This window comes from Octopus bimaculoides, chromosome 3 (assembly GCF_001194135.2).
Source record: "Octopus bimaculoides isolate UCB-OBI-ISO-001 chromosome 3, ASM119413v2, whole genome shotgun sequence".
Classification (NCBI taxonomy): Eukaryota; Metazoa; Mollusca; class Cephalopoda; order Octopoda; family Octopodidae; genus Octopus; species Octopus bimaculoides.
The window spans coordinates 123,380,940-123,393,139 of record NC_068983.1 but is presented as its reverse complement, the minus strand read 5'-3'; the positions used below and the strand labels follow the sequence as shown (position 1 = coordinate 123,393,139).

Genomic DNA, 12,200 nt, shown 5'->3' with positions numbered 1-12,200 from the left:
TTTATTTATGAGTTTCTCACTACTTAACCCTGTCAACTGTTGTTAAAGTGTATTCAAGTGGAGCAATATATCTTATCTTTGACATTTCCTTCTGTTTATTCTTGGATTTGAACTAATAGTCATCAGTCTAGCTCCTTAACATTGCAATCGATGCATGGTTATAATTTTTTTTTTCTTTCTTTTATAATTATTGATCAATCCATCAATGCTTGCTGGAAAATATAGATTTATTGATATATAAACTCTCTGATCATGTATTTGATCATGTTCAAAATCTGGCACTGAACCACTCATCCCTAAAACTGAAGCACTACAGTATCAAGTTGAATCTGTCTTTCAGCGATGCCAATATTTCATCTTGATTTCGTCTTGATATGCATTTCGATGAGTAGAGTACAACTTGTAGAGCACTGGTAAGGTTGACTGTAAGTGGAAGACTTAAGATTTTGGGTTCTTTCTCTTTAATGGAGGGTACAAATAGATGATCATTACTCTCTATTGATAGACAAGATCCTGAAACATTTGACTTCCTAGCAATCAAACTTAATGAGATTCTACAAACTTTCTTTTGGTTAATTATTGTTGAGGCAGGTAATGCAATTCGCAGTTTGAACTATAAATTACTAATCCAATTCATTAATCTATATTCTGTTCTCTTTTACATGAGTGTGAAAGGATTCCCTCTCAGCCTTGAAGACCATCAAATTACTTATCATTGCTTTAGCACGTTGTAGATGTTGTTTAAAACCTGATTAAACAGACCTTTTATCAAAAGCATTCCAATGGGAATTGTTGCATCTTTTATTCAAACATTGTGCATCCAGTTAGATTAACCAATGTGACCCTTCTATTTTAAGATACTGGAGTGTGATTTGAGGGAGATTTGGCTGCTGTTTCTAGTAGGCCAAGTAACTGTCTAGATACTCCCTTGTTTATTTGCTAATGATCCATTTTTCCTGCTTAACATAGATTAGAAAAGTTTAGCCATTACTCTTAATCCTGTGCTGTCTTATTCATAAAACTCATCGATTGAAAATATAATCTCATCAGTTCATCCTTTATCCTTCTTGGTCTATTGCTATGGTTACTTTCATTGCCAATACATGTCTCTTCCACAATTGCCACACGGCCTCCTCTTTCACCATTTCCACTACAACTTTCCTCTGCCACTACTTCTACTATTACCCATCTCCTGTCGTCATTGCATTGACATCATTCAAGTTTTAATAAATCAGGATTTCATAATTGTCTCCTTTAACTTCTGGACTTATCACAGTTTTAATGTTAATTAATTAAAGATTATTTTTGCCTCATAGCATTTAGTATGTTATCCCTCATTTAATTGCATAGATCCTAGTTAGTTTAGGCCACAGCTGCTAAGTTATTCTTTTTGTTCTTATCCTATGTTCAGCATAGTACCAGTAATGGGGTGCAGGATAGAGATATAGTTCAGTCCTCTTTTTGCAACTACATGGTCTTCAATTTGATCTTGCTGCACAACATCTTGTGTAGGTGTCTTATGAAATTTGGCAGATAAAAACTCTGTGGAAATCCATCGCATGTGTATGTGTTCATATATATCAGCAAAGTATACACTTTGCAAATTTATTGATAAATTGGTGTGTTAAACCAAAAACAGTTTGTGTTATTTATTCCAACCAGGTTACACAGACAATCCCTTATCAGTCAGGATGGTTGTACACCAGTGATTTGCCCGTTAGAAACTATTAACACAGGGGAACAATTTCGAACATAATTTCTATTGACTTTTTCACTTGATTTAGACTAAAATTGGCATGCTGATTTCAAAACTTCAATTAGTTTCCTTCTATCATGCCAAGTTTTTTCTCTACAGCTTACTCTCTGAATAAGCACATTTGTATTGTTCATCATCGTTTAACGTCCGCTTTCCATGCTAGCATGGGTTGGACGATTTGACTGAGGACTGGTGAACCGGATGGCTACACCAGGCTCCAATCTGATCTGGCAGTTTCTACAGCTGGATGCTCTTCCTAATGCCAACCACTCCAAGAGTGTATATCATCATCATTTTTAATCCACTTTTCATTGCTTGCATAGATTAGACCCATGTGTGTGTCTTTGAATATTTTTGTGGAAACCTGTGTTCTACCCTTCTCTGTTGAGGTGTAACTTTGTAACTCAAATATAAATCAATAAAACAAGTACCAAACTACAATAAGAATTGGTGTAAGTTTGACAAAAGTACCCCAGCATTACTGCTGTCCACTAGTAGTCATTTTTTGATTACTCAGAAGTGTTGCTTTCCCTTTATTTAGGCTGTTCAACCTGCCACTGGAGACTTCATTTATGACTGTTTCACTGATGTGATCAGTCGAAACCAACTTGAGACTAGAATCACGCATATCCAACCAGTGGAGATATTACTACCACCAACACTCTCAGAAGCAACAGAACGTTTACTCAAGGACACTTCTGTTCTAAGGTATTTTTTTTAATGGCCATCTTTTTTCTTTCCAGAGTTACACTATCCAGAGTGAATTCTTTGAAAGGGTAGAGTTTGATGTGTTCTTCTTTAAAATGCTAAGATATAATTTGAAAGAGATTTCCTTGCTATATCTAGCTGGACATGTGACTGTATAGAAGCTGTCTCAGTGAGAAGTTGTAAAAAAAAAAAGGCTGCATGATTGTGGCAGGAATACCTTTGGTTATAGTTTAGCTAGGCTAACCTAGGGCACTAAACAACAACAGTAACGACAGTGTTATAGATGAAATAACTAACAGAACAACTTAAACCCTTTAACATTCAGATCACTATCAAATGTAATATTTATTTAGCAGTGGGATACCCAACTGACTTGATTGGTTATCAACATATTTATAACTTCAAGTCCTGAATTATAAAACTACATTAAACATTTAGTATTCAGAGTACTCTGTCCAATTTATTGCTTATTTATCCACATTATTTTGAATTAATCATACATTTTCTTGTAGCTTCAAGATTTTGACAGTGTGATTGTTTATTTTTAGAATGTTATTGTAGGATTGGTTTCAGTATAAAACTGGAAGAATATTTGGGCTGGTCATGACCAGTTTAAATGCTGATGCTCTGACTAAGATCTCTTAGCTCTTTAGTATTGAAACCAGTAATATCTAGTCCAAATATTCTACCTGAATAAAAAGTCAAACCCAATCAGATTGGCCTCTCACACCTACCTTACAGTGTTATTCTAAAAACAAATAATCATATCATCAAAATCTCAAAGCTATGAGATAATGCATGATTAAGTCAAAACACTGTGAATAAATTAGTATTTCATTTAAGAAAGTAATCTGAATGCTAAAGGGTTAAAGTAAAATATGGAAAATTCATAGTTATTAATTAGCTTAATAGTTTATTTTGAATGTTTTATGTGTTTGTAAAACGTTGTTCTTTAGTTTAATAATCTATTTTTAGCTCTTCAGCTGATGACTGTATCAGGATTGAGAGACTTCCAGAAAAAAAATTCGTTTACCAGCAGGCATTTGAAACTGTCAGTAATTTCTATGGAAATGATCATACAGTTGGTGAGTTCTGGATCATTCATTTTATAATTGTCAGCCTTTATTAAATAACATATTACACTACTACCATGACCACCACTCCATAAAATGAACTTATTGTTTAACCCTAGATCAGACCTAACTGAGCTGAGCATCCCAGAAGTAACAACCCAGTGTTCATATATATTCTTACAAGCAGTTGACTTCATAATCCAGTGTTACATAGACTAGAAAAGCAGAATCAAAGAAGAGATTAGAATCTTCAAGTAAAAGCCTCAGTTTCATTCATAGTTTCTCCAACAGAAGAGCTACATTGTATATACTGTTGAACTACAGTATCCCAGATGAGATTGTTAAATCCATCACCATCATGCATGAAAGGTTTTCAGCAACTGCTGGAATCATTCAGGGAGACGCCCTAGCTCTTTTTCTCTTTGGGCAGAGCTTAGCCCCATCCAAAACAAAGGCTTCAAGCAAATATAATCTAAATATCAGCAGAGCCTATATCTCTCTGACTCTCACCATTCTGATGAGCTTGCCTTCACAGCTCATCAACAATATGATGCACAACACAATACTTAACATCTCTTGAGAATGCTGCAACCATACGTACACAAACTAAAATTCAGGCTTTACCATAACAGACAACTAACAGTAGAGGAGGCAACAAGGGAAACTATGTGGTTGATTGACTTTTTAAAAGTAGCAGTGAAATCTCCCTCATATTTAACAGCAAAATTTCATAAAAGATAAAGATTTATTGGAGAATGTAGTCCAAGTTACATAATACCTAGGAGAAAAAAACAAAACAGGATGGTCCTGACTAGAATTCTTTTTGTCACAACTGACCTAAGCTATTCAACAATTGCACACCTGAAAACTATTTCCTTCTACTTCATATTTTATCTTTTAGTGAATGAGTGACTCTTTTTACACAATCAAACCTACTCATTGTTACATTCATCAAGTGTCTTTGGAATATATGTTTAATTTCCATGAAATTTGTTAATGTTCAGTTATATTACTGTTTATTGATTTTTAAAAATATTTAATATGCCATGTTGTTTTTTAGTTCTCATTACTTTCTGATTTTGAATCCCACCAAAGTTAACTTTATATCCTTCTGTAGTTGATAAAGTAAAATACCAGTGAGGGAGATTTTAATGTCATTATTATCAAGTAAACCCTTTCTGCTTGTGGACTTGTATCAGAAATCACTATATAATTAGTGTCATTTTGTTACTTTTATTAAAAGGTGGAGTCATTCGTTTACAAGATGTGATAGGATTACCATCAACTGTGATAAGTTGTTTGTCTGCACTTATATCTTATCTCACTGAATTCAAGTTAGAGAGAGTTCTAAAACTTAGTAGGTGAGTTCATATGTTGTTTTCAATCAGATAGACACACATACACACACACATAAATGTTGAACAATGAGAATGGGTGCTCAACACTGCATTAATGGATAAAATTTATTTGTTTATTAAGGCTACCATTGGTTTCATGTTATGAAAATATATATATTCTTTTATTTTTATTTTACTTGTTTCAGTCATTTAACTGTGGCCATGCTGGTGCACCGCCTTTAGTCGAACAAATCGACCCCAGGACTTATTCTTTGTAAGCTTAGTACTTATTCTATCAGCTTCTTTTGCTGAACTGCTAAGTTACGGGGATGTGAGCACACATCCGTTGTCAAGCGATGGTACGGGAACAAACACACACACACACACACACACATATACAATGTGCTTCTTTCAGTTTCTGTCTACCAAATCCACTCACAAGGCTTTGGTTGGCCTGAGGCTATAGTAGAAGACACTTGCCCAAGGTGCAAAGCAGTGGGACTGAACCCAGAGCCATGTGGTTTGTAAGCAAGTTACTTACCACACAGCCACTCCTGCACCTATATCATCATCATCATCATTGTTTAACGTCTGTTTTCCATGCTGGTATGGGTTGGACGGTTTGACTGGGGTCTGGAAAGCCAGGAGGCTGCACCAGGCTCCAATCTGATTTAGCAGTGTTTCTACAGCTGGATGCCCTTCCTAATGCCAACCACTCCGAGAGTGTAGTGGGTGCTTTTTGCGTACCACCAGCACAGGGGCCAGAGGTGGCCGGCATTGACCATGTTTGGATGGTGCTTTTATGTGCCATTGGCACAGGGAGCCAGACAAGCAGTGCTGGCATCAGCCACAACTACAATTTCCATTTGATTGTGGTTTGATTTGATTTTGTTGTTGATGATGTATTTGACTCAATAGGTCTCAAGTACGGCATGTCACCCTATGATCCAAAGGTACTTTTTGAGTGGGCTGGTTATTGCAGTACTTAGGCTTTATGACTGATTTTTTGGAAGTAAACAATTTCCTGTATCAAAAGTTGATGAACAATTTCATGTAAGTAGGGAAAATAACCTTTATTTAAAGTTTTTTTAAAAAAACGTCTCCCCCAGCTGATGGTAAATGTATTGATGACCAAGAATACCAAGTGCTAGTTTTAAAGAATGAACAGAGAAGTTAAGTTGAAACACTCCAATTACCAAAGGGAAAAGCTGATACTGTTTTGAATGGAATAACAGCTATTTTAGATGAATACAATTTATGGAATTGTGTAAAGATAATTGTCACTGATACAATGAGTGTGAACAGTGGGAAAAGAAATGGTATTGTAATTCATTAGCAAAGACTGTTTGCTCAAAAGGGTTTGAAAGAACTGCAATTTATTTGTTGTCAGCATCGTATCCTTGACAGAGTTCTTTGTGTTATAATGGATAACAAATTTGGAGAAAAAAGTCATCTCCCAATATTGAATATGCATTCATCCCAGAGCTTCTAAGTAATTATGAGAAACTCCAAACTAATTTCAACAATGGTGAAAAAAAGATTACTGAATCAGCAGGATGGAGAGATGACATGAAATTTCTATTTCATTTGACCAGAGTTTTTCATTTCTTTGAAGAAATCGGCAAATTAAATTTTTTTTATACATATTTGTTGTGGATAATTAATCAACACCGCTGCTGGATTTACCTTCAATTTAAGATGCCTCGAAAGAAGCTATCAAGTAAACCTGAAAGCTGTTGTGGAATAAGGAACTGTTAAGGGATTACACTGGATATTAAACATGTTTTAAAAAGACTTGATGCGGAAGTAAAACCAAGTTATATTGTCAGAACATCAAATTTTGCAATGTCTACTGTGGGAACAATGTCTGACAACAGAAAGAAAATTGTGTCAAGTGCTCAAGAAGCTATTCTGTTAACTGTCTGGGCCCTATTTTTCCATAGATCTTATGTAATGCTTAAAATGGAAGGACTCTTGAGTGTATGGATTGAGAATCAGATTTGGTGTTCTGTACTGACAAAAATGATGGTAGTTCAAAAAAGAGCCAAAAGTTAAGCTTTTTGGCTTGTAACAAGTTGGCCTGAAAGGTTTAAGAAGCGCATGAATTTGCATAGCATAAAAAATGACTGGTGAAACTGTGAACACTGATACAGAAGCCACTACTAATTATCCTAAGCAGTTGGAAATGATTGCTGAAGTGGAGCTACATACCAGAGCAAGTGTACAATGTTGACGAAACTGCACTTTTCTAGAAGTGTATGCCTGTGAGAACTTTTAATTCTCAAGATGAAATATCGACACCAGGTTTTAAAGTTTCCAAAAATCATCTGACATTTCTTTTGGATGGAAATGCTATTGGTGATATGAAATTAAAGTCTCTACACATGTATCACTCTGAAAATCTAAAGGATATCAAGGCTTACACAAAGTTTAATCTATCCATGAGTTGACATTCAAATAAGAAGGCATGGATGACTAAAACTCTTTTCAAAGTGGGGTTTACAAATGTCTTTTGCCCTGTCATAGAATGCTACAATGCCAAACATTAATATTTCCAACAAAGCATTGCATCTTTTAGACAATGCACCGAACCACTCAGTGAACTTAAATGACTTTTCAGATAATGTATGAGTAGAATATATCCTAAAGAATACAACTCTATTACTCCAACCAATGGATCAAGGTGTGATAGCTAACTTCAAGGCATATTATATGAGAACTTTTAAACAACTTATGAAAGCAATTGATAGGGAGGATAAACCTACAGTTAGAGATTTCTGAAAGAAGTTCAACATAATGAATGTTGTCAATAATATAGCTGAGTCATGAGACTGAAGGGATAAGCTTCTTTTCTATTTAATTCTTTTATTATTTTTTTCCAGTGGTTTCAAATGTTTCTCTCTGGAATCATCTTACATGAAGCTTCCTGCCAAATCTGTTCAAAATTTGGAGTTGTTAAAGAATCTCACCAGTGGTAAATCAAAAGGAAGTTTATTCTGGGTTCTCAATAAGACATTGACTAAATTTGGAGAAAGGAGACTCCGCTCTTGGGTTTGTAATCCCTTAATTAAAAAAAGGTAAATTTCCTTTGAGTTTTTCTGTTTATTGAATGTTTTTTTATTACAAAGTTGAAGAATGGCAAAAAACTATAAATGCTGAACTAATTTATACATACATACATACATACATACGTATATACCACCATCATCATTATACCTCTGCTTTCCATGCTGTGATGGGTTGGATGGGTTGTCTTGGTCCAAGTCAGTTCTTATTTGGAGTGAGAATTCTTATAGATTAGATAAGTCGGAGGACCACATCACATACATTTCTTATTTTTGTTTGGTTAGGCACAGGTGTGTTAGTGTGTTTGAGAAGTTTGCTTCCCAACCATGTGGTTTCAGATTCAGTCTCACTGTGCAACTCCTTGGACTAGTGTTTTCTATTATAGCTCTGAGCTAGTGAGTGGATTTGATAGTAGCATCTGAAAGAAGCCCTTTGTATATATGTGTATGTATGTATGCACCCATCTTTTGACATCACATGGTTATCATCATCATCATCATCATCATTTAACATCTGCTTTCCATGCTAGCATGGGTTGGACAATTTGACTGGGGACTGGCAAACCAGATGGCTACACCAGACTCCAATCTGATCTGGCAGAGTTTCTACAGCTGGATGCCCTTCCTAACGCCTACCACTCCGAGAGTGTAGTGGGTGCTTTTTATGTGCCACTGGCACGAGAGCCAGTCTGGCGGTACTGGCAAAGGCCATGCTCAAATGGTGTTTTTTATGTGCCACCTGCACAGGAGTCAGTCCAATGTTTTGTTCACATGCCACCGGCACAAGTGCCAGTAAGGTGAAGCTGAAAACGATCGCGCTCAAATGGTGCTTTTTACGTGCCACCGGCATGGGAGCGAGACCGCTGCTCTGGCAGTGATCCCTCTCTGATGGTGCTGTTGGCGCTCCACTGGCACAGGTGCAAGTCATCAAATTTAGTTCAGTTTCAATCTCACTTGCCCAACAGGTCTTCGCAAGCTGAGTTTAGTGTCCAATGAAGGAAGGTTGGCATGGGTGCCAGTCGCCGAATTTGGTTCAATTTCGTTTTCGATTTTGTGGTTGTAAAAATGAACATCACTGTCATGCAGACAATGTGGTTTGCTTCCAGTCTTCTGTGAAACATGTCTGGCCATAAGAAAATATTATCTTGCTTGGAAACAAGAAAAAGTTACAACAGGAAGAGCATCCAGTCATAGAAAATTTGACTCAACAAAGTCTGCCTGACCCATGCTAGCCAGGAAAAGTAGAGGTTAAAATGATAATGATAATATCTATTGCTGGATGCACTTTCTTTCACCATCCGTTTCTCAGAGTGCATTATATTGTGACACACCAGCAATAAAGATGACATTTCCATGACAAGAATAAATGATCCCCTTGAACCCACATTATCTCTACTTATGTGCCTACCACTTTCCATACTGTGCTGGGTGGAAATTTTTGTGATACCAGCACAGGTAGGGTTGCCTTGTCACCCATACTATTAAAATGTCCTCATAATCCATGAGGAAATTAATAAAGGAGAGATTGAAGGCAGAAGAAGGGGAAGGATAGGTTGATAAAGGTTGTAAGTGTATGATGGTAGAGAATAATTGGATGAGAGGCTGGTAGAGGGAAAAACAATGGACAATAATGGCAAAGGAGAATCGTGAAAGTGGGAGATAGATATCAATAAGATGTAGCCCAGGTGAGAGGAAGCAATGACTAGAAGTACACAAAAAGTAACAGTACAATATTTAGGATACAAGTAGATTTCATGCTGTCCTCTACACTTATGCTTTGTGATGGGTGAGAGAGGTTGAGCTATAAGAATAAGAGGTTTGGAGAGGTGAGGTTCAATAGGTCCAGTAATAGTCCTATTTACACTGAAAGCATGGTACAGTGAGAAGAAGAGATCCACTGCTATTCTAAATTACACCATTGGCAAAGTACATTAAAAGTGAAAGAAGATAAGATGAGGGATAGAATATGAGTATTAGAGAAATGAGTGTTGGAGGAGGTATCAAAGTAGCACAGATATGTGTGTGTCTGTCTGTCTATATAAATTACGTCTCATCCTCCCCTTTATCCCTACCAATCTTAACATTCATTTTGCAATGTTTACACAGTCTTTTGTCATCTTCTCTATGAGATGTGATAATTTCAGGTCAGCCTTAACTACTTCATCCCATGTCTTCTTTGTCACCCTCTTCCACTGGTTCCATGATTTTGATGAGCAAGTGTGTGTATTGTTGATAAAGATAAATAATTACATAAAAAAAAATTGCCAAATCTGTGATATTTTTCTAGGGACATTGATGAACGCCAGCTTGCTGTTGAAGAACTTTCGTCTAACAAATGCGAATGTTTTGATGCTATGAAAAAGTGTCTTTTCAAGCTTGGTGATCTTGAGAGGGGCCTTACTGCAATACTGCATAAAAAGGTAACCATAATTCATGATTTGTCATTTCTCTCTCACACACACACACATCTATTTATTTAAGCACATTGAATTTGCAAAGAGGAAAATATACCTAATACTAAACTTCATTTATTCAAAGCTACAGGGGTCACTTCATCCTTACTTTGAGTTTGCCATTATTATCATGTTGTCAAGCCACCTTCAATAAATTATAAATATATATGATGATAAAAGTTATACATATAATCCTTCCTACTATAAGCACAAGGCCTGGAATTTGAGGGGAGCGTCTAGTTGATTACATCGACCCCAGTGTGTAACTGGTACTTATTTCATTGACATCAAAAGGATGAAAAGCAAAGTCAACCTCAGTGGAATTTGAACTCAGAATGTAGCAACGGGCGAAATACTACTAAGCCTTTCATCCAGTGTGCTTACAATTCTGCCAACTCCCCTGTACATATAATACAGTACAAGGTTAAAATATACATGCAGGCAACATACACAAGTTGCAAACAAAAATAACACCTGACTGATGGCATATCTATATTATAATGGAGAAAGCTGCTTATTAATTAAGTATGAAACAATTACTAAATGTACTAAAAGAAAGCAATTATTAAAGGTTTGACTGTCTGGAAATATTTTTATAAATTTATGTTCTAAGAAATGTCCTACAATTTTGATTTCTCAAGTTTATTGAATTTTCTTAACTCTAATTTCTTGCATTTTTAAATATTCATTGCATTCACTGCATCCAGTTCTTCACAAATTTAAATATTCATTGCATTCACTGTGGAGTATTGCATTTTTATTTGCAAAGTCTCACTTTCTCTTTTAATGTTTTCATTTCAAGTTTTAATTCACTATTTGGAAAACCAACCGTTTATTCTATTAATGTATATGCAATGTAAAAACATTATTTATTGAATGAAAATTTTTTTCAATACCCATATATTTTTTGTAAAAAAAGATTTGAAAGTGAATTTATTGTTATGGCTGTTTAGAATGCTATAAGCCTTACAATAATAACTATCTGGCCCGATTTTGGCCGTTTTCCTTTTTAACTTAAAAACCATAGGAGGAACCTTTATGGTTAATAAAAATTTTAAAAAATTTAAAAAAAACACAAAACAAAACAAATTGTAAATATTTTCAGAGGAAAAGGTGAACAATTCAAGGGAGGTTTTGCTGTTGTTTCTAGCACAACCCAAACCACCCTCTCTTTTCACTCACATGTATTGATGTTTTTTCAATATTTTTCTTCCATTAAACACATTTTATGGAATGATGATGCCGAAGTAACACACACGTGGTCTATTGGTGGAAGAAAAACAACAAAATAAATCGTAATCTAAATTTTCACCCCCACCATCGCTTTGAAACCGCGACCTGTTCACTGTCAAAACTTCTTGCTGCACCCCTTTTGTGGAGTTTTGTCAGTGGTTTTGACACAAATGAAATTTTAATGTTGAAGTGAAACGAATGGTTTTGCATGTGATCTTAAATGGCTTACAAACATCTTCCACGCTGCAATTGTTTTTGTTTCAGCACACAATCTCAGATCAAGTCACTTACTATGTAAATACATCTCCGTAATTTTAAAAAATCACTGACCTTTTCAGGCTCTCCAACATTTTAATTTCTAAACAGAAACTATCGAGGGCAGGAAGTGGGGTTGCCAAAACTTCATAATTTCTCAAATTTTCTTTTTATAGCAAATAAATGTATTTATGGGGAAAAAAATATTGAAACACATCAATACATGCGAAAGTGATAAAGAAACGAGGAGGGTTGTCTTTGGATGTGCTAGAAACAAGAGCCAAATCGCCCTTAAATCATTCACTTTTTCCCTTAGAAAA

At 35.6% G+C, this 12,200-nt stretch overlaps 1 protein-coding gene across 1 annotated transcript in view; it reads left to right on the top strand.

Annotated features, from left to right (window-relative positions):
* LOC106881712 (DNA mismatch repair protein Msh3) overlaps window positions 1–12,200 on the top strand; it is a 50,968-nt gene that overhangs the window by 20,369 nt on the left and 18,399 nt on the right. The window contains exons 6-10 of the mRNA XM_014932188.2: window positions 2,298–2,464; window positions 3,440–3,549; window positions 4,781–4,898; window positions 7,757–7,951; window positions 10,227–10,359. Coding sequence (XP_014787674.1) covers window positions 2,298–2,464; window positions 3,440–3,549; window positions 4,781–4,898; window positions 7,757–7,951; window positions 10,227–10,359 — 723 coding nt within the window. The remainder of the gene's footprint in view (window positions 1–2,297; window positions 2,465–3,439; window positions 3,550–4,780; window positions 4,899–7,756; window positions 7,952–10,226; window positions 10,360–12,200) is intronic.